Raw genomic sequence first — 23,651 nt, 5'->3', positions numbered from 1 at the left:
GGCCGTTTGTCTCCATCCTGGGTTCCCTCAGGGCTCACCATCCAGGCGGCTGTAACGTGATGGCTTGATGGCTGCAACATCTTTTGTTTACCGACATGGCCGGCGATACTTTAGTCCTCACGCTTGTATCTGTGTGTCCCAGGAGCGGCTTGTGCTGTCTGTGCTCCCTCGGTTTGTCGTCCTGGAGATGATCAACGACATGACCAACGTGGAAGACGAACACCTGCAGCATCAATTCCACCGGATCTACATCCATCGCTACGAGAATGTCAGGTGAGAAACAGGACGCCTCGCCCAGGTCTGTGCGTGACCCACGCGCTCCCGGCTGCTCTCACCTCGTGGCCGTGACTTCTGTCTGCCCGCATGTCAGCGCCTTTCTTCATTTGGTTGAGTAATTCATCAACTAGTGATTATTCATCAGAGAGTTCTGCATTTCCAAACTGAGGCTCGAGAAGAGTGTCTGCAGTTAAATTTGCTAGTTGACTTACCACCTGGCTCCCCTGCAGTAGACTTGCCTGCCTTTACGTTTTGAGTAGGAAAGGCAAAAGCCTGTTACACTATGGTGGGAAAAATAATTCCAGAATGTGATCTGGAGGCCTCAGGGGTGATTACATAGGTCTCTTCTTTATATTCCTTATAAGTGTCTTTAAAACAATACCAAAAAAAGGATTATAGCTTATTTTTCTTTTGCAAACATATTTTTTGGTCACTCATTCACCCATCCATCCATTCTGCATCCACTGACCCTTCCACCCATTCACACACCCAACCATCCATCCCTTCATTCATCCATCCATCCATCCATCAATGCCCTCTCTTTGCCCAGCACTGTGCCAGACAATATACCTCTTCAGTGAGACAGACCTGTTTAGAATCCCAATTCTACCTCTTCCTTGTGTATGACCTTGGGCAATTTACATACCTGACTCTCAGAATCCTTCTCTGTAAAATAGGTGCATCCTTCTCTGTAAAATAGGTGCTTTAATAGCCACGTTACAGGGGTTTATGTAGATAATGTGGGTGAAGATACATACAAAGCACAGGACTGGCATAAGCATATAGTAGAGCATTAAGCATATTGTAGATTGTTTCAGACATGTTTCCTGGTTGCAAGTAGAAAAAGAATCCAACCCTGACTGATGTAAAAGAAATGTATTGGAAGGCTACATGGGGGCTCCCAGAGTCATTGGGGAAGGATGGAGAGGCGGGCTTAGGAAATGGGCCAGAAAGAAGCGGAAAGCACAGTCAAAATCCCAGCAGGGCACTAGGCCAGTGAGGGCGCTGCTTCCACTGTACCTGAAGAATCCGTTCCCTGTGCTACCAACCCTGTCCCAGACACAGCTGCCTCCTCTGCACACAGAATGCCTCCGCAGCCCCCAGGATCTGGATTTGGCTGCCTTTGTCCTGCCCCACTCTCTGACCCCGCTGCCTCTTTGCATCTCAAGTTAAGCCTGAGGCAGATGTGTCTGATTGGCTGAGCCCAGTCATTTCCCAGAAGTGGCTAGGACGCAAATATCTGACATTTTCAGCTTGTACCGGAGAACTGTATCTCCCTCCCACCAAACATCATAGGGTGGGAATTTCCCAAACATAGGGGAACATCTATAGGTTGAAGAGCTCTAAAAATGACCAGTGCTACCCTCTTAGTTCCTTTCCTCCTAACTTTGGTAGGAGGGAAGAACAACTTTTCCTTCTCACCAGCATCTCTGGGTGTTTTTCTGGTGTGCCAGGGCACTTGTGTGAATGCAAGTCTAGCAGAAATCTTGATTCTAACACAACCTTTTAGCAAATATATCAGTGTAGGTCATTCGGGGTCTCATCCAAGAATTGAGCTACACTGGCTTAGATGCTTGAGTTTGCAAAGAGCCCCTTGTCAAACAGCAACTCTAATACAAGATGCACTCCAGATCTAGGAATTTGTCCCACAGACAGTGGGAACTCGTCAATACCAATTCTAGAACAACGGGCTCAGGGCAGTACTAGTCATTATAATACAGTGTGAGGTTCTATTATTAAGTAAGCAAAGGACAGTAAGAGATCATAAAAAGAGGAAGACCCGGGGTGGGGATGGAGGTGCGTAGAGAAACATTCCTAGAAGGGGTGATTCTTATTTGCCTTCTTTGAAATTGAGTCTGCCAAGTGAAAAAAAAAAAATCAAAGAAAGGAATCCTAGGCAGAGGAATCAGCACAAGTGAAGGCAGAACAGCGAGATAAAATTAAGAAAAATGCAAAATATATGTCATATATTTGACATATATGACATATTATGAAATATGTATTGACATAGTATAATGATTCATATATAATTATAATGGTATGTAATTTAATGAAGTATAAAGAAGTAAGACATATTATAAAATATATATGACATATTACAAAAGTGTCTGTCACCATGGAGAAAGAGGAGAAAAAAAAAACTGCCCTTCATAAAGAAAAAAATAAACAAGCCTGCACACCCACGCCAACATACTTGGGAGCCTTAAGTTCAATAAAAGTCATGTTTGGAGTTCTTCCTGCACTTATCAATTTTCAGTGCTTCCCTTAGTGAAGAACAACTAAACTTACTTCTGCCCCCTGCACCCTGCCCATTTATCTTAAATCATTGAACTGAGATTTTGTGCTCCAGACTCTTTTCCAGAACTTCGCGCCACACTAAATTAACATTGCATTTGCTGCCCTGCATTCTCAGTGGTCTCAGCTTGCAGTGAAGGAGCCACTTCTAATGGGAGAAGAATGTGCAGAGGTCCTGGCAGCTGGAGGGGCCCCTCCCAGCTGTTCACAGAGGCAGTGGTGGCGAGATGCCCACAGCCCCGCTGGTCCTGGGAAGATGCACTCAACTTGGGGTGGTGGAGCCCCTGCTGCCCACTGCAAGGCTGCTGGGTGCTAAAATAGGACCAGAGATGAAAAATGCAGAAGAGGATGGGCCTTAGCCTGTGTCTGAGAACAAAGTCGGGCCAGCTGCGACACCCCGTTCCCTAGCCCCCAGAGCACACCCACTGCAGGAAAGGGAGCATTTTTGGAATCATTTCCCATCCTGTCACTGTCTTTGAGGAAACCCACCTGGTTCATTCTTTCTTCTCTGTTGCTTTTTTTGTTGTTATGGTTCTGTGACCTTTCCCTAAAAACAGTCTGCTATAAATATCTAACTCAATCATATTTCGTACAGCTCATTGCATCCTGTCCGGGTAAGGTGCAGTAAGAGGCGCCACGCCTGGTGACATGAGTGGCCCAGAGTGGAATGGGGCGAGTGCATCAGGGTTTTCATCCCAGAACGCTTTCCATGAGCCCCCTGTGAGACTTCGGTTGCATCATTTCATCTTTCCGGATCTCCGTTTCCTAATCCAAAAACCAAGCTGCTTGAAATGGACAGAACATTTGGACTGTCAAGTCGATTTCAGCTACAAACATATGAGCCTTCACCAGATTCATTCTGGAGCTCCACCTGGCCACTGGGCTTTTTATGAGAAGCCATTTGGGCTTCCAACCCCATCTGCCCAATTCCACTTCTCTTTCCTTATCCCCCATATATTTAAGGCGTTTCTTGTGCTAGTTAGGGGAATGTTCTAACAAATAACCTCTCAATTTCAGTGATGTAAACTCAATATAATTCATCCACACAACTCCCCCTGGCTTATATTCCCTGCCAGTGGGTGATTCAGGGATAAAGCCCCCTGCATTTCATAGCTGTATCACCCCCTTGGGCTTCACAGTTGTCGGCATTCAGCTCTTGGAGAGAAAAGGGTAGAAAAGGCACACCTGCTTCTTTACCACCTCAGCCCAGAAATGGCATCTGTCACTCTGGTCAGTTTCCATTGATGGGACCTGATTACATGGCTCCATCTCGATACAAGAGGGGCACAGAGCCCCTGTCAGTGGTCTTTGCTAGTGACAGGCGGGCATGGATTTGGTGGACACTTAGCTTCTCTACCAGGGCTCCCTGCCCCCGTTCCTTTTGCCCCCAAACCCCATGCCATGTACATTTGCACACATTTGCTGGCATAACTCAGTCTACTCACTTTCTTGACTGGCTGTTTCTTCCCAGCCAGGCCTGTCAACATGTGCAATCATCACATTGAAGCCCAATCCGACCTCTGTACCCTGACACCAAATTAAATCTCAGAGACAGAGTTTTGGGTGAAGTAGAAAATAATAGCTTTATTGCTTTGCCAGGCAAAGGGGGCCACGGCGGGCTCCTGCCCTCAGAACTGTGTGTTCTGACCAACCTGGCGGGGGTAGTGAGGAGTTTTGTAGTAATGGTTCAAAGAGGGCGTGATCAGCTCGTGGACACTCTTCTGACTGGTTGGTGGGGAGGTAATTGGGAGTCGGCATAATCAACCTTCCGGTTCCATCCGGTCTGGGGTCTGCATGCTTGTGGGCAGCAGACAGTTAACTTCTCCCACCTGGTGAGGGTTTCAGTATCTGCAGAACAGCTCAAAGATGTTGTTATGTGTATCCCTTGAAGGGGAACCAGGACGCTGCCCCAAGGCTGCACTATTGTTTCTTGACTGTTCCTCCCTTGTCTCTGCATCCCCTCCCTTCCCTAACTAGCAACTGTTTGAACCTGCCCTTTGGAACTCAGGGAAGGTCATGGAGGCTGAGTGAAGCCTATTTCCTGTAATCAAGAAATGGGGGACACAGAAAGGCTTTTGTGCCCAGGAGCCCCACAGGGTCCTGCTTGGTTTTAACATTGGCCTTGCAGACTACCGTTTCACATACAAGCAAAATGCAGTTGAGTGGAGCTAGACAACTTGGCTTTGGAGGTCTGTTTGTGTGGCCATCTATTAAACACTCTCCGATTCCCAAAAATTTCCACAAGGAGTTACATACTCTCCACTTATTGAGGACTATGCTGTGATTTACAAGTGATCTTTCAGTAATCCTGCAGAGTAGCTTTAATGATCTCTGCTTTATTATAAAGAAGATGGAAGCTCAGAGTGGTTAAATAACCTGCCCAAGAACACAAGTTAGGAATAAAAGTCTACACAGGGCTCGTGTTCCTAATGAGTCTAGTGAATTCTCCTTGAGGATTCTGTTTGCAGAGTGACTAATAGGTAACATAGCTTATTTTTAGCCAAATAAACAACTTATATAAGCAAATTAGATTTGACAATTAATATGGCCTCTTCAGTATATTCATCTGGAAGATTACAAGTTTATACCTAGAGTCAAAAGAACTGACCGTGAGCCCAGCACCTGGTGGGGGGGAAGCAGAATGAACAAGAGAGAACCAGGGCCCTGGTTTCTGCTGCTTGTCTTTTGCTCAACAAACTTATTGCATAACTATGACTTAAACCAGGGCTTCTCCATCTTTAAGGTGCACACAAATCACCTAGGGCTCTTGTTAAATTCTTGTTAGATTCTGATCCAGTGGGTCTGGGGCGGGGCCTGAGATCTGCATTTCTAACCAGCTCCCAAGAGATGCCAGTAGTGGCCATGACCACACTCTGAGGAAGGAAGACTCAATTCTGAAGATTTCTGTTGATTCAATTCAGGAAGTATACCATGAGGCCCACCATGTGCTGGGGCATGGGATACAGAGGTAACTCTCTTCCTGTTCTTTAGCTCGTGGATGGAGCACACTTTGCACACGTGATTGTGTTAGCAAGGGATAAATGCCATGACAGAGGGGAGCATAGGCTGGGCAGGAGGCTAGAATAGGGGTGACAGGCTATGCTTAGGCAAATCTCCATAAAAGTAGAATCTTAGCATATGAGTGGGGTCTTAAAGGACAAGTAGGATTTTAATAGGTAGCAACAGGAAAGAAACTACGCCAGGGGGCAGGTACGTCATGTACAAACACCAGTGTCTAAAGCATGGTGTGTTCAGAAGACTGCAAAAAAAAAAAAAAAAAAATCATGATTTTGGAACACTGAGCACATCTGAAACTTTTATGCCCTTTGCTCTCAGGGAATCCATTTCTTCTTTCAATAGACTGCATGTTTCATAAGGGCTGTGGTGGTACTTTCTGTTCTCCACTGTATCTCCAGTATCTGACATATATAGTAGGCCTTCCATTTATTAGCTGTTGAATGAATGAATTAATGAACCTGTCCTGTCATAGACAGATAGATATTAATAGTTTTGGGCAAATGGCTCCATAAAGTGAGTAGTTGGACTAGATGATCTCTGGGCCCTTCCACCTTCCCACCTGCCATGATGATGGCTTACTTCAAAGGTAGCATTACTGTAGTGATAAACAGTGTAGATTCCAGAACCAGGCTGCCTGGTTCAAATCCTAGATTTTCGTGTCTGTGGGAAAGTTACTCAGGCTTCAATTTCCTTATCTGTAAACGGAGATGATCATCCTAGGTCCTACCTCATAGGTTGTTATGAGGAATTAACGAGTTCATACATGTAGAACTCTTAGAACGTATCAAGCCCACAGTTCACACTCTGAAAGTATTGCTGCTACTATTGTTTCAGGTTTGTGTCAACAGGAATTCTTTTAACCGCAAGTAACAAATAATCCAGTTAATGGTCAGACTCTCTTCCTTCTCTGTTACCTCTTTCCCTCCTCCCAACCATTCAATCATAGTGTACTTTTGTACAATAACGATGGAGAGAGCTAATGCATTTATGGAGCACTTACTATGCCAGGCACTGTGCTAAACACTTGCTACCCACCTATGAGGTAGGTACTACAATCATCTTCGGTAGATAAAACAAAGGCTTTGAGAAGTTCATAGTATTCATAAGTGGTGATCTGGGGTTTGAACCCCAATCTGTCTAGACTCAAATCCTATGCATGTGACCAGCTGCTATGCCGCCAGAAAGCTGTAGAGGACAGTGGCAGTGTAGTGACTCTGCCAGAGGAAGCCTTATACATTAAAAAATCTAAAGGTATCACTCCCATGCTTAAAACCCTTCACTAGCTTTCCATCATGTTTAGGGAAAGTCTGTATTCATCAACCTGGCTAATCAAGCCCTTCTGTATTGTTCCTCTGCTTACTTTTCTGACCTCATCTCTCTCTCTCTCCCTTCCTCCCTCCTTCTTTCTCTCTTTTTTTCTCTCCCTCTTCCCTCTTCTCGTCCCACCCTCTTTGCTCAGTACTACCCTTTCACTAGCTGTCCTTGAATACTTGCAGAACCCTGGTACATTGGCTTGTTCTTCCTCCAGACCCTAGTATGTGCTGACCTCTTGCTAAGAGCAGCCATTCATTGACTCACTTTACCCATCAAGTCCCCTAGGTCTTTCAAGACTCGGCCTGGACTTTGCTTCACTAGAAAACTCCTGATGCCCCAATGGCTGGTCATCCCCAGTGTGTGTCTTTTTCTCACAGCAGTCATCGCCTGTGTTGTTTCTGTCTTTCTCTTTGTCAACCCAACTCCATTCCCCATACTCTAAGCATCTTGAGGACATGCACTGGGGCTTCTTTATCATTTAATACAACTTCCTAGCACAGTGTGTAGCTGGTCACATAGTAGATACATTAATATTTGCTAAAATAATTAAGGCATTATCTAATTAATTAAAGCAATAGTTTTTAAATTGAGGTCTAAAAATTCTTAATGAGAATCTGAGTGGGCTTCTGGGAAGGTACAGATCCCTTGAAATGAAGTGCAAAATTTTGAATACTTGTCCATGTTTTAGTAGCGAGAATCCATAGAAATGGAGACAACTTTAAGAACCACTGAATACCAGGGGTGACCAAAGTCAGTCCATGCACATTCCACAGTGCCTCCTGGCTGATTCACCTATTTCAGTAAAACTAAGTCACACCAATGCTAAGACTCACCATCATTTTATGCAACACTAAGAAAAATAATCAAAAAGTTTGACACACTGCAGAATGCCGTCAGTTTCAGAGATGATAAAACGCGAGAATCAAGAAAATACGGTACCCTCTTTGGTGTTCCATCCTTCCTCTCAGAGGTGTGCCTGTGATTGCGTCAGTCCCTGGGATGGTGTGTTAAGGGGGGTGAAGCAGTGCCCCACCGTGCAGTTCAGCCACGTGCACAATCCCAGCTCTGCCCCCCCCCCGGGCTACTAGTAAATGTTGAGCAAGTTTCCCTCGTCTCTGAGCCTCACTTTCCTCATCTTCACAATGGAATGAACAGTCCCCTCCCCACAGGGTAACTGGATGGATTAACAAGACAGTGTTCATACAATGCCTTGCGTTTATAAGGCTTTCAAGGGCTGCCCCTTCCCTTCCAGCAAGCCATATGCATAGTAGCAGACCTCACCTAACTGAAATTCTTAGTAAATGTGCGTTTCAGATAATTAATTATCCTGCCTAAGGTCTCCCAGGCTTGCTAGCTATTCCCACAATTTTTGAAAAATGCCTGACTCTCTTTGCCTGCAGTTTTGGGTAGAGTATATGTGTGTCATTGGGCTGAAGATAATGAGGTTTTGCATTCTTTGGTCCCCGTGTCCATTTTGCTCTGTGCTCATGACGTCTGCTTTGCTGATCATTGTGAAAATATAGAGAGAATTCATAATGCTTCATTTTGTTTTCCACAATAAATTGATCTGTTCCCAGTGAAAAATTCCCTTTTGGGTTGTTTGCATTGCCCACACTCCACAGCCCTGCACAGGAAGAAGGGCTTTCCGTTGCCTGTTTGTCCTTCCTGAACCCCTGGGTGGGCTCCCTGCTGAGATGTTTGTTAAACACTGAGGCATTCCTTGAGACTCCCGTGGCAAGGAGAGCTTAAATCTCAGACCACAGTTGGTTTGTTTGAATGGTGATGTGTCTCCCAGGATAGATTAAAATATTAATGTGCTTTCCCCCCACCCCATCCCTTCCCTGTTGTCTAGTATTCTTTTTGCAGATGTTAAAGGATTTACCAACCTCTCCACGACCTTGTCTGCCCAGGAGCTGGTCAGGATGCTCAACGAGCTCTTTGCCAGATTTGATCGACTGGCCCATGTGAGTTGAATTTAATCACCTCCTAGTCTTCGCAGGAGTGAGGGACTGCATGCGGAACTAGGGAAGAGAGGGACTCAGCCTTCATCACAATGTCATTCCGCATCGTGACCCCAGACACGGATCCCTGACCCTCGCGCATTCTGGGGACCGATGTTAGTTATTTACAGGTCTCGGACGGGAGGTTTGTCAGATTTTCCTAGCTGAGAGACAGCTGGCTGAGTGACAATTAAACCAAAGTCCTTTTTAATCTGCTTTCCATTTCCCCCTGCCTGTGGCCAGGCACCATCCAGCTGCAGCCTCAGTGTTGCTTCATGCAGGAATGACTGCCTGCAGTTTCCCAGCCAACCGCGGCCATCTGGAATGAATTAGTCTCTTCTCAAGGACCAGTGAGCTACTGGCCCATCCCGCCAACATTTTGTTTGACTTAAGAGCTTTGTTTTTAGCCAACAAGACACTACCTTTCTTTTTCTGCTGGCTTGACCAGAGCTAAAATAGAGAACAGGTTAAAGGAGATGAACATTTGCCACCAAAACACAAATTCCTAGTCCTCAAGCCACTCAAATTACAGAGGAATGTCATTGTCATGCTATATTTTAGAGTGGGTTTGGGGTTCAAATTGGCATGACTTAACTTCCTACTTTGTAAAGGGTGTATACTAGTGTCAATTTCAGTGTTATGTGCATACATGGTTTCATAAATTCTCTGGATTTTTTTCCAAGATTTTTATCATATCAAAGCCATCAAGATGGGAGGAAAAGGATTATATTAAGACTAACTCGACAAAGTTTACAAGACCCTCACCCTACTTTATTTTTCTTTTTCAGTATCTTTTTTCAAAGCAACCTGGCTTTTTTAATGTGAGTTTTTCCCTGGTGGTGCAGTGGGAGTTCATTGTTAGGTTATCAAAATGTCCTATTTTAAGGCTGCCTCACTCCAACAGAGATCCATTCACACTTGCATCTGAGCACCTAGTAGGTGTTGTGTTGGGAATATGGAAATAACTAAAACACACCTTCCCCTTTAGAGCTAAGTCTAGTCATGGATACCTAAAAAAGTCATCAATGTACAATGTGCTATGTGCCATGATGAAGGGAAGTCTAGAGTGCTATGGGAACACAGAAACAACATATAACCCTTGGATCAGAGAAGACTTCCGGGAGAAAGTGATTCTTAGGCTGGGTCTTAAAAAGGAGAAAACAAATAGAATACCATTCAGCAATCAAAAGGAATAAATTACCAATACATGTAACAACATCAGTGAATCTCAAATGCAACATGACAAGTGAAAGAAGCCGGACACAAAAGGCTAGACACTTTATGATTCCATTTGTAAGACATTCTAGAAAAGACAAAAATTATAGGGACAAGAAAGAGATAAGTCATTGTCAGGAGGGATAAGGGGTGGAGGCAGTGGACTGATTGCACAGAAGCATAGGGTGAGGGGATTTGGGGAGTGGTCCGGTTGCTCTATATGTGAGTATGACTGTACACATTTATCAAAAGGGTAAATTTTATTGTATAAAAATTATACACCAGTTAGGTGTATAATTGAGGTGAAGAAGGCAGGGAAGGTCATCGTATGCAGAGGGGAGAACAAAAATTAACATGCTCTATGTGTAGAGAACCAGAAGAGATTTAGCACTGCTGAAAGGAGAATTCAAGGTAGGGAGTGGTAGAGGTGAGGCTAGAAAAATAAGCAAGGACCTGCCAAGGACCCTGCATTGTAATCTGTAGCTACTGAGCAATTATTGAATAGGAGACTGACATGAGCAGAAGAAGAGGTGGAAACTGAAGTCTCCTCCTGTTAGAAGGGTTGGATTAACCTGAAGGACTTGGAATTTGAAGGTAGGGAAGAATGCACACCATTTCTTTTTATTGTTGCCTCAAGGGCGGTTGGTGCCAGTTACACATAGTTATTCTACGTTACATTCTGGTTCTAAATATTTCTGCTCAGAGATACTAAGATGAACAAAAATGACCCTCCAAAGAGAACTGAGAGATGTGGTCAAGGTCAGTTTCTGGTGTCACAGTGATCCCCATTGACTCAGAGAAAGGGTTGTTATGTAAAATGTAATCCAAGTTGTTCAGGCAACACTTATTGTGTACTTACTAGGTGCCAGGAACCGTGCAGGGCTCTGGCAAGACAAAACCAGTCCCTGCCCTCAGAGTTTCCTAAGAGAGAAAGACAAGTCCATAAAATTCGCAGGACAGTGTGGTGCAAGCAATAGGCACAGAAGTCCTGGTGGACGAAAGAAGGAACAGTCAGTGCTTGGGGTGAGGAGGGCGGCAATGTAGCACCATGAAGAGAAGAGGCTACATGCAAGTGGGTGTGAGGACGAGCAGGAGCTTTCCCGGCATCAAATTAGACAATGAAGAGCCTTCCAGGCTGAGCCATGATGCAAAGGCAGGAAAGTGTGAAAATGTGGAAATGTGCTACTTATTTGGGGAGCTATAAGGAGCTCAAGATTGCTGGAGCGTAAAGGGCATGGGAGACTGCAGTGAGAAGTGAGCTTGAAGAGGAAAGGAGAAACAAGTCTGGAGGGCACCATGTGACATTTTAAGGAACGTGGACTTGGTCCTGTAGCCCGGGCTCTTTGCCCTGGTTACAGTGTACATGGTGGGGGACAGGGAGTGAGATGGGGGTACACAGCTCATCGAGCCCCAGTGGGTGCAAGAAGCTATATAGTCCGTCTTCTGGAGAAGGAGTCTTACTGAAAGATTTAAAGAAAAAAATCAAACTAAACACATGTAAGTGAGGGAGTAAAATTATTATTAATTTGATCATATTTAACATTCATAAACTGCCTGGTGTACATTATGCACTAGACTGCGTATTTGCCCTGGATTGCCTAATTTAGTTCTTAAAACAAACCTACAAGAGAGGTTCTTTATTGTTCCCATTTTACAGAACAAATGACTGAAACTCAAAGAAGTAAGATAATCTGCCCAGAACCCCTGGTAGGTGGTGCATCTGTGATTCAGACCATCTGAGACCAGGTGATCACTCCTGACCACTAAGCAGTGCCCCAGGCACTTTAGAGGATGGAGCAAGATGTCAGAGATGTGTTGCCGTGCATGCCAGCCAACTTGAAGATTTAGATTTCTAGGACTTCAACTATGGGCTGGACTTCAATTAACTGTACAAATCCCCTCTCTGAGTCTCAGTTTTCCTATCAGAATTATAATGAAGGGTAAATGAAACAATACACAGAGACTGGCTCAAAATAAGTACTCAGCACCCATAAGTACTCCATAACTCCCACTCTACCCCCTACCCCATCCACCACCCACCCACCCCAGGTGCATCAGTCTGTTCTACTCTAGAGGGCTTCTGTGGAAAAGCTTGAGAAACTCTGCCAGTGAAAACAATTCTACTCACCTTGGAATGAGAAAACCTACTTTAAATGTTTTTGCCCCCAACCTTAGGCAAATCACTTAACCAAGTGGGTCACAGATTTGCTTCTGTGTAAAAGGGGATTGCACTTGCCTTTTCTGATATCTTTTTTTATTTTATTTATTTATTTATTTATTTATGTATTTATTTATGGCTGTGTTGGGTCTTCGTTTCTGTGCGAGGGCTTTCTCTAGTTGCGGCAAGTGGGGGCCACCCTTCATCGCGGTGCGCGGGCCTCTCACTATCGCGGCCTCTCTTGTTGCGGAGCACAGGCTCCAGACGCGCAGGCTCAGTAGTTGTGGCTCACGGGCCTAGTCGCTCCGCGGCACGTGGGATCTTCCCAGACCAGGGCTCGAACCCGTGTCCCCTGCATTGGCAGGCAGATTCTCAACCACTGCGCCACCAGGGAAGCCCCTGTTATCTTTTAGCGTCAAAATTCTGTGGCTTTATAATGATCTGTGTCTGCCTTGCCATAATTATTTGCTTTAGATTTTCATTATGTCGTACATCTGACAGAACCCACTTCCCATGTAAATATCATCCAGTGAGCCTTCCCATTTATCCCCTGCATTATTATGATGCAGGCAAAAACTTCAAAGCCTTCTATTAAAGGTCCTCTTAGTGTGGTTGAATTCCTCAGTGCCCTTGTGGCTGCTCAAAGCAGAGTGTTTTTGACCCTTTCTAGTGCCCTTGGCAAACTCTAGTAACTTTTAATCTTTGATCTTTTTTTAAAAAAATTAAGTAGTCCTGGACTTCCCTGGTGGTGCAGTGGTTAAGAATCCGCCTGCCAATGCAGGGGACACAGGTTCAATCCCTGGTCCGGGAAGATCCCACATGCCGCGGAGCAACTAAGCCCACGAGCCACAACTACTGAGCCCGTGAGCCACAACTACTGAAGCCTGCGTGCCTAGAGCCCATGCTCCGCAACAAGAGAAGCCACTGCAATGAGAAGCCCGCACACTGCAACGAAGAGGAGCCCCCGCTCACGACAACTAGATAAAGCCCACACGCAGCAACGAAGACCCAAAAATAAATAAATTAAATAAATTAATTAATTTAAAAAATAAATAAGTAAATAAAGTAGTCCCTACCTACTCCTCTCCCTAACAAATTAGGAATGAAAAATATGTATGCTATTATCAAGGCTTTAAAATCAACATCATTACATCTTAAGCCTTGTTTCACATTGCTGACAAAACGGGAAGCAACCTAAATTATTGTTACAAGGAACAATTCCAACACTATGGAAAGCTAATCAACAGATTTTAAAGAATGAGATAGCTATTTCTGTACCGACATAGAAAGAATTTCAAGACATGTTGTTGCATGATAAAGCATGTCTCAGATCTATAAACATAGTATGATCAATTTATGGCTAAAGAGCATGAAAAATGGTGCATACATATAAACATAGAAATGTATATTTTAATGCATAACAGCATCTCAAGAGGGGAAAGGAGACCAGGTTTCCAGGGTGTGGTGTGTCTGAGGGGGAGAGGCTACTAAAGGAGACTTATCTACAGCTTCATTTTTACTAGGACAATATATTCATGTGTTAATTACAATTAGATAAAGTACTATAAAAATTGTCATGATTTCTAATATAACTTTTTTAAGTGCATTCATAGCACTAATGTTTTTGTTCTGAGAGTCTTTTTTCTTTTCATTTTTTTTTTCTGATTACTAAAGCAATACTTGTCCATTATGTAAAATTCAAACATCAAAGACAGAAACAATAGAGAAAGTATGTATCCCTGTAATCTTACCCCTCCTCAAAGATATAACCATCTTTGATAATTTGGTGCCTGTATCTCCTCAGTGTTATGTGCATACATGGTTTCATAAATTCTCTGGATTTTTTTCCAAGATTTTTATCATATCAAAGCCATCAAGATGGGAGGAAAAGGATTATATTAAGACTAACTCGACAAAGTTTACAAGACCCTCACCCTACTTTATTTTTCTTTTTCAGTATCTTTTTTCAAAGCAACCTGGCTTTTTTAATGTGAGTTTTTCAAAGCAGTTTCTGGTAAAAAGAAGTTGCTTGGATATTACTGTTAAATCGTCTGACAGCTCACGGGAATTGATCAGAAAAATGTGTCTGCAAATTGACAGAACTTGACAGATGAGAAGACAGGCCTTTCATATTTATATTTATATTTATATATACATACATGATTGGTATATATACACATATGCATATATACATACCATTTATATAGGGCCCACAGTTTTTCAAGGAGGCTGCCAGCTTCACCTTTTGTTTAGAAGAAAAATGAACCCTGGGTTACAAACATCTTCACCTTCCAAAGGGTAATGAACTATTTTACAGATTTCCTTCCAAAATACATTTTTGTCAGGAGATCTACCCTTCTGGACTCTGCCATAATTTCTGCAGTTTTGTAAAGAAAGAGCATGGAGTCCCAAAGTCAAACAGACATGCTGTGAATTCCACTTCTGTCTCTCACTTGCTGTGTGACCTTCACTTCCTTAAGCCATCTGTGAAGTGGCACATGACTCAGAATGTGGTCGTAAAGACTAAACAAGATCAATATAATGCCTTTAACACATAGCCTGGCACATAGTATTTGCTCAGTAAATACAACTGCCTTTCCCTAAAGTTTTCCAAAATGTTTTCACCTCTGTTTGCATAGAAAAATCACTGATTTGGAGCTTCTGAATATCATATATAATCCATACCCATTACTTTTTAGCCAGCTGCTCTGTGGTATGGGAGGTTTTCCATCTCTCTCACACTGAAATTTTCATATCTAAAAACATGGTCTGCCGTGTTCAGGGTTATTGTGAGACTCAAAGGAGAAAAGATAAGGCATAGCATTAAATGTGGAGAAGACTATTTTCAGGTTAGCTGTCACTGGCATTGCTAGTTGATGGCCATGCTTACTTAGTTATGTATTAAGGGCAAGGGGACCATTTTGACATGCGTCACATATGGGGAATTGAAACCCACATATCAGTGGCTTCGGTGACTTGTCGAAGGTGAAACAGCTGGTAAATTTGACTAGAATGCGGAGGTCTGATTCTTAGACCAAAGTATTTCCTGCTCTACCCTTTCCCTCCCCCCTCCCCATTGTCAGCAGGGAGGCAGATCTCTCTGCTGACCAGGCTACCAACAGCCCGAGTCACAGCAGGCTCTGCCCCAGAGACCATCTGAAGGCGAAGTGTGGCTGATTGAAGTCACCCACCCCTACCTCCCAGACTCAGTGTTCTCCGCTGCAGAATCAGAGTAAGGGATTTGCTCCTTTGCAAACAAATGTTAGGAAGTTTTAACTTGTGGCCACATGCGAGATACATATGTATATGCATATAAAAACTCACTACATTGCTGTAATATATACGCATATACACAACATATATATATACAGCAGTATATGTAGTATAAATATGTACAGCAATTGTGTGTGTATTTATATATATATATATATATATATATATATATATATATATATATATACACACACTTCAATGTATTGAGTTTTTATCATTCATTTCATTTAGTGCCAGGAACTTTCCTTTATTCCAAGAATATGTCTTTTTACTTTTTTGGTGTTAAAAATGCCCTTTCTTTTATAAAGTGATGGGGATAGTTGGGTGGTTTGGTTATTTTTGTATGTTGATGGACTTTTCATACTTCCTTGGCAAAACACAAAATTGAACTCTAGAGCAGTGCCTTCTGGGGTTTTTTTTATAACTGTCCTATGGACTCCACAAATCTGGAAACTGCCAGGACCAGTGGGTCAGGTCTCCCTAGTTCCATTCTGGCCATAACAGTCTAGAGCGTCTTAGAAGAAACAAGTGAAGGTCTTGAGCTTCCCTTTTTGCTCTCTTACAAAATTAGTTGCATTGAAGCAGCCAATAGATAGGAACCACACACTCCTAAAAATAACCGTGGGATAGCTGTGCCTGCTATCAGCGTTCTGAAGATCGCATCTGTGCCCATTTGGGAAGGTTGGCAAGGCCCTGGAGATCTGATCCAGACAGGGAAACACCAGAGCCAGTTCTGATTCTCTTTTCCCTGTCTGATATTTGTTTTTTATTGAGAAAGTGATTTCACTTGTTACCCAAACATGATGTCCCAACCCCTGATCAGATTAGGAAACCAGCATGGCGCTATATAACTTGGCAGTACCAGGGCATCCACTGTGCTGCTGGCATCTCAGTAGGCCCCTTTCTGTCTGCAACTCCCCTCCTCCTGCCCTTGGACTCTGGTTTCCCAAGGAGAGTCCCTAACCCACAAAGCCATAGACCCATAGGCACCTAGGGCTTCAAATCTAGAAGACATCTCAGAGTCGTTCTGTCCCAACCATCTACCCAAGGAGACCTAGAGAGAATCCGCCTGTGTCACAGATAGAAATGTGAAAGAACGAGGACAGGAGTCCAAGTCATCATCATAGAGACGGGCGACATTAATTTAGTGCCCCATCTGCTGGACCCTATACTAAGCCTTCACATGCCTCATCTTCCTACATCTTTGCAATCACACAGTGAGGTCCTATTCTTATCCCCATTTTATGGATGAGGCAACGGAGGCTCAGAGGTTAAGTAATTTACCTAAAAACACACAGTGAGGATGGGGTGGGGGGTCTAGGATTTGATCTGCAATGGGAATCCTCAGCCAGTGCTCTTAGCCCCTATGCTCTACCGCCCCAAGTTCTCTTTCCTCTATAACCTGCAAAATCCAGCCTATTCCCATCCAATGTGAAAGTATGCACCATTTCCTAGGTGCTTGTTGCTCTTTGAAACTTTGTAAGGATCATGTCTTCAAGACTGTGAATCCACCAGACAAACAGGTGTGTCCTGCTTCTCACTGGTGAAGTGACCAGGATAAAAATTGTACCTACCTCCAGGTTCTTGTGCGGGTGCATTCTGTTTAATATATCATAGGGGTTGTTTTAATCATCTTTGTGTCAGGGACAATGCTTGCTTTATGATAGATGCACACCTGATGTTTTTATCAATGAGCAAGCGTGTGAATCAGTAAATGAATACAAGTATGTATAAGACCCAGTCAGGGCTTCCCTGGTGGCGCAGTGGTTGAGAATCTGCCTGCCAATGCAGGGGACACGGGTTCGAGCCCTGGTCTGGGAAGATCCCACATGCCACGGAGCGACTAGGTGTGTGAGCCACAACTACTGAGCCTGCGCGTCTGGAGCCTGTGCTCCACAACAAGAGAGGCCGCGATAGTGAGAGGCCCGCGCACCGCGATGAAGAGTGGCCTCCGCTTGCCGCAACTGGAGAAAGCCCTTGCACGGAAACGAAGACCCAAGACAGCCATAAATAAATAGATAAATAAATAAATAAATAGGAATTCCTTTAAAAAAAAAAAAAAGACACAGTCAGCCCCTCTTCTTAAGGTGCCAGTACCGTCGTTGGGAAAGGACTTTATATAGAGTTGGAACAGTTGGTGTCCCTAAGTGATTTATTTTTTTAAGTGCTTATTGTTGAGCTAGCAACTGATATAAACTGTTAATCCAGAGACATGTCCTGAGAAGAAATGCATCAGTGGGAGCAGGACTGGGGAGTTCAGTGTTCCATAGGGGGTTAAGATCAGAAAGCTACTACGTGGCAGAGTTGGGATATGGCCCTGTATCTGTCAAACTCAAAATTCAGTGTTTTTCCACGACTCCGTTCCACCACTGAGCCCTTCAACTCTCCCCTCCAATTTCCTGGGAAGAAAATAGCAGCACATTTCAAAGGTAGAAGCCCCTGATCCCGAGGTGCAGACCTGCTGACCTGGCTCCCCTCTTTCCCAAGGCTTCCGGAAGCACTCACCTGCCTGCTGACTCAGTCCTTCCCCCTCCCACCTTGTTCCTTTCAGGAGCATCACTGCCTCCGCATTAAAATCCTGGGAGACTGCTACTACTGCGTTTCGGGACTTCCTGAGCCCCGCCAGGACCACGCCCACTGCTGCGTTGAAATGGGCCTCAGCATGATCAAAACCATCAGGTAATTTGGGACCTTCTCCCTAATACCCGAGCCTTCGATGTGCTTGATGGGAAAGACCAAAACCACCCCATCTATCCTTTGCGGTCGATCACGTGTATGTTGAAAGGTGGAGCTCTTTGACTTATTTCATGAAGACTGTATACCCATTAGTTCTCCCTTAGGAACCGCTAGCTTCATTATGTTCTAGTTATACCTCCCTTTCAATTATTTGTGCAACACATTTGTATGACCAATGCCCTTGTGGGGATAGAGCAGGGAACATGATGGGCATAGTGCTTGCCTTCAGGGAGATGACAGTGCGGTGGGAAGGATAAATGCACAGACGATTCCAATATGGTACAGTACGCTCTGAGATGAATCAAACCAGAGTGCTCGGGGGCGATAGAGAAGCAACAGTAGTGCAGTCTGGGGTGCTGGAGAAGACTTTCCAGAGTACAGATGTCTAAGCTGTTACCTGAAAGGTAAGACATTAGCTCCTGGAGGTGGAATGGAGCGCTTGGAAGATAGGTGGCCATGTGCAGGCTTTGGGATGTGCTGTAGTGGCAGCTGGTGGAGCCTGGGGTGGAAATGGTGGTGACAGGTAGACGGCACCCTGGGAGCATCCAGAACCTGCAGGGCTTTCTCAGCCGTGTTAAGGGGTTGTTAAGGGGTTGCATTTTATCCTAAGGCCAACAGGAGTCACTGAAGGGCAACCTGGGTGTCTTCACGGGGGTGTGGCAAGTGCTTTTGACTTTGGTGAGTGTAGCTGACAAATAGAGGCTGAATCAGAGGGGGATGAGTTATTGCGGTCAAAGACTTTGGAGCTAGATTGTTTATGGCTTTGGGACAGAAGCTCAGTATTGCCAAAGCTCCCCTCAAGGTTCCAAAATGTTTGCAGATCTTCCAAGCATCACATCTTCCCACAACCACAGCAAAGGGAGTAAAGAGCGGACACATGGGCAGAAATCTCCATGGATTATGTCTTCATCTTATAAGGGAAGAAGAGCACTGTTGGAAACAGACCACGAGACTCTCCTCGTGCACTCACACCTTGGTGGTGTGGTCTGTCAGGCGTCCGTGTGATGCTCGGGTGTGTCAGTCTGGATTCAGGATCAGCCAGGACAACAAGCCCTGCTCCGCTCCCCCCCAGACACACACCCTCCACTGTAGGCTCAGCTTGCCTGCTGGTGCCCAAGACCAATCCAGGAACAGGCAAGAGGAATCTAAGGAGTTGGAGGCTCCCTTTCTAGAACGTGGCCACAGCCAACACAGTGTGCCTGACCCTTCTACTTACTGACAGATCCCTGACTTTATTCAGGTTTCAGGCAGAGGTCTGTTGACATTAGGAAATGCTGTGAAGTCCCCTAGTTAAGAAGAGGGCACAGAAGCCCTTTTCCTAAATATGATCCTGTTCCATTGAAGTGACACTGGTCATTTCAATACTGAGCCTGAAATCACACTCTGGGTGGGCAGATATGCCCCCCGGGTGGGCCCTCAGGGTCCCACCTCTGGAACTTACCCACAACCAGGGCCTGATCAAGGCAGTGAGGTGCTTTGCCATGAGGTATATGATGAAAATCCAACCATAACCATCCCTAAGACCAAGTAGGCAGGTGGAGAGAGACTGGAAATGTCCACTCTGCTGTTGCCCCCTCTTTTACAGAGATGCAGATGTTTCCCCCAGTAGGGACCGTGGAAAAGTAGCCCACCACTCCCACCCAGAGTTCCCTTTTGATCGGCCTTTGGTAGATGCAAAAGGCTGCAGGTGCTTCTTGCTGTTAATTTGGACACTTGAGAGTCTTGCCCTGAAAACTAAGATGAATTGTGATAATATGTTGACTGGTTTCAAGGGAGACAGTGGGACCGACACCCAGAGGACCCAATGCCTTGTACCAACTCTACAGCTGACGAGATATGCGAACGCTATTCTGTCAGTCAATCAGTGGGTCAGTCAACAAATAATTTGTTGAGTTCTACCATGTGTCAGACACTGTGTTAAGCCCTGGAAATACAGTGATGAATAGGTCACTCGGGGGTCCTTCTCTTGTCTGTCGGTGCCCATTAGAGATATTACTTGGAGGCTTGTCTATGAAATGAGGAAGTTGGACTAGACCTGTTCTGAAGCCTCTGAAAGTCTGTGATTTACCAACCATGTCAAAATCAAGTTTAAGCAGCAAAACTTTCCTTTCTTTCTTTCTTTCTCTAAATTTTTGTTAAGATATAATTGACAAATAAAATTGTATATATTTAAAGTGCACAATGTGATAATTTGATATACTTACACATTTTTAAATGATTATCACAATCAAGTTAATGAACACATCCGTCACCTCACGTAGTTATCTTTTTTTTGACGAGAATGCTTAAGACCTACTCTCGGCAAATTTCAAGTATATGATAAGTATTATTAACTATAGTCACCATGTTTACATTAGAACCTCAGAACCTATTCATCTTAAAATGAAAGTTTGTACCCCATGGCCAACAGTTCCTCTTTTCCCTACCCCAATCCTAGCCCCTGACAACCACCTTTCTACTCTGTTTCTATCAGTGCAACTTTTTTTTAGATTCCACATATAAGTGATACCATAGAGTATTTGTCTTTCTCTGTCTGGCTTATTTCACCGAGCATAATGTCCTCCACATTCATCCATATTGCCGCCGATAGCAGGATTTCCTCTTTTTTAAGGCTGAATAATATTCCAGTGTGTGGGTATGTGTGTGTGTGTGTGTGTAGAGAAAAAGAGAGGGAGAGAGAGAGAAAGAAAGGAAAGAAGGAAGGAAGGAAGGAAGGAAGGAAGGAAGGAAGGGAGGAAGAGAGAATATCTTTTTTATCCATTCATCCACAGACTTTCCATAGGAGTGCCCATCTTGAACTTAAGCAGAAGATATGCTGCAGAGATGGCGTTGCAGAAGAAATAAACATTGATTATCAAAATGCTTTAAGATTCTTAGAACATTACCATTTATCTCTGTAGAGAGAATCTTATCCCTCCTGACCATTTTAACCAATTTAAAGTCTCCTTTCTGAAGTTTTGGAGTGGAACAGTGAGATTTGGATGGGTTGAAGTGATTCAAGGGCTTTCTCTTGTTAGTTTATTAAATGCTGCTTTTACTTCTTTAGAATAAAACAATTCAGGAGGGTATTTTTTAACTTCATGAGTCAGAGTCTATTAATACTCAAACAACTCCTTGATTATAATATAGGTGATTTGAGGTCCAGCATGAATTCTTCCAGTTACCAACAAAGCATGGTGCAGAGAAATAAACAAGAACTGTAGAATTAGGCAAGCCTTGGTTGCAATTGGCTCAGACTTCTAGAGTTTCTACTCTTACTGTCAAGTAATATTACACTCTGAGGAATTACCAGCAGACAATATTTGCACCTCACTGTGTGTATAAGAGAATCCCACTTACATTGCTTTACCAAAAAGTCAAAAATCTTAACCAACTACCACTTACACACAATGAAATTTTGTAGTCAGCCCCAAAGGCACTTGTTCCAACTGGAAAACTCCAAAGAAGCCATAAGTCTGGAACCATACATAACATCATATTGCATATGTTGTAATACAATGTCGATAAACCATTTATTGAATGGTGTCCCCGGACTTGATGGAAACTCTGTGTATTTGTCATCAGAGATGCATCCGTATTGAGGTATTGCCTCTACCTTGTCAGGGTTTCTCCTTGTCCCTGGCATTTCCTCAAAGAGTATGAAACCCATTACCAGTTCCCAGAGTACAGACCGGCAGTGAGAGACTGGTGCTCTGATGGTGAGATGGCATCGGGATCCAAGCAGATACAGTAGGCTCCTTGTTTGGGTAAGATTTGTAATTCTTGCACAAATGGCAAACCAGTAGTCTAAATGACCCTGGGACCTTATTCACTGATCGCTCCAAATATGTGATAGAGATTCTCCTCCAGTCACAGACAAGCGGGGACGGAGTGGGGAATCAGGAAAGGCTGAGATTAGCTGCTGCTGCTGCTTAGAGCATTGGAAGGCTTCACAAGGGAGCAAGAGGCAACACAGAAGTACAAACATAAGGGAACAGTTTTCCCTGTCTAAGTATCTCCACGGTGGTCCTTTTTTTTTTTTTATAACAACTTTTTTTTAACATCTTTATTCGAGTATAATTGCTTTACAATTGTGTGTTAGTTTCTGCTGTATAACAAAGTGAATCAGCTATATATAGACATATATCCCCATAACTCCTCCCTCTTGTGTCTCCCTCCCATCCTCCCTATCCCACCCCTCTAGGTGGTCACAAAGCACTGAGCTGATCTCCCTGTGCTATGCGGCTGCTTCCTACTAGCTATCTGTTTTACATTTGGTAGTGTATATATGTCCATGCCACTCTCTCACTTCGTCCCAGCTTACGCTTCCCCCTCCTCATGTCCTCAAGTCCATTATCTACGTCTGCGTCTTTATTCCTGTCCTGCCCCTAGGTTTGTTTCTAGGTATTTTTTGATTTCCTCTTTGATTTCTTCAGTAATCTCTTGGTTATTTAGTAGTGTATTGTTTAGCCTCCATGTGTTTGTATTTTGATATCTAGTCTCATAGAATTGTGGTACAATTTCAATTTTTTTAAGTTACCAAGGCTTGATTTCTGACCCAAGATATGATCTATCCTGGAGAATATTCCATGAGCACTTGAGAAGTGTATTCTGTTGTTTTTGGATGCAATGTCCTATGAATATCAATGAAGTCCATCTTGTTTAATGTGTCATTTAAAGCTTGTGTTTCCTTATTTATTTTCATTTTGGTTGATCTGTCCATTGGTGATTGTGTTACTGTCGATTTCCCCTTTTATGGCTGATAGCATTCTCCTTATGTATTGAGGTGCTCCTTTGTTAGGTTCATAAATATTTACAATTGTTATATCTTCTTCTTGGATTGATCCCTTGATCATTATGTAGTGTCCTTCTTTGTCTCTTGTAATAGTCTTTATTTTAAAGTCTATTTTGTCTGATATGAGAATTGCTACTCCAGCTTTCTTTTGATTTACATTTGCATGGAATATCTTTTTCCATCCCCTCACTTTCAGTCTATATGTGTCCCTAGGTCTGAAGTGGGTCTCTTGTAGACAACATATATATGGGTCTTGTTTTTGTATCCATTCAGCCAGTCTGTGTCTTTTGGTTGGAGCATTTAATCCATTTTTGTTTAAGGTAGTTATCGATATGTATGCTCCTATTACCATTTTCTTAATTGTTTTGGGTTTGTTATTGTAGGTTTTTTCCTCCTCTTGTGTTTCCTGCTTAGAGAAGTTCCTTTAGCATTTGTTGTAAAGCTGGTTTGGTGGTGCTGAATTGGCTTAGCTTTTGCTTGTCTGTAAAGATTTAAATTTCTCCATCAAATCTGAATGAGATCCTTGCTGGGTAGAGTAATCTTGGTTGTAGGTTTTTCCCTTTCATCACTTCAGATATGTCCTGCCACTCCC

At 43.7% G+C, this 23,651-nt stretch overlaps 1 protein-coding gene across 3 annotated transcripts in view; it reads left to right on the top strand.

Annotated features, from left to right (window-relative positions):
- Nucleotides 1-23,651, top strand: part of ADCY8 (adenylate cyclase 8) — a 228,962-nt gene that overhangs the window by 76,957 nt on the left and 128,354 nt on the right. For all 3 annotated transcript variants that reach the window (XM_082434066.1, XM_082434065.1, XM_082434064.1), the window contains exons 3-5: nt 143-273; nt 8,756-8,867; nt 18,101-18,228. In XM_082434066.1, coding sequence (XP_082290192.1) covers nt 143-273; nt 8,756-8,867; nt 18,101-18,228 — 371 coding nt within the window. The remainder of the gene's footprint in view (nt 1-142; nt 274-8,755; nt 8,868-18,100; nt 18,229-23,651) is intronic.

Source organism: Balaenoptera physalus (assembly GCF_965194825.1).
Source record: "Balaenoptera physalus genome assembly, chromosome: 17".
In the NCBI taxonomy this organism is placed as follows: Eukaryota; Metazoa; Chordata; class Mammalia; order Artiodactyla; family Balaenopteridae; genus Balaenoptera; species Balaenoptera physalus.
Note: the sequence above shows the minus strand (reverse complement) of the source record. Positions and strands in the feature narration are given on the sequence as shown.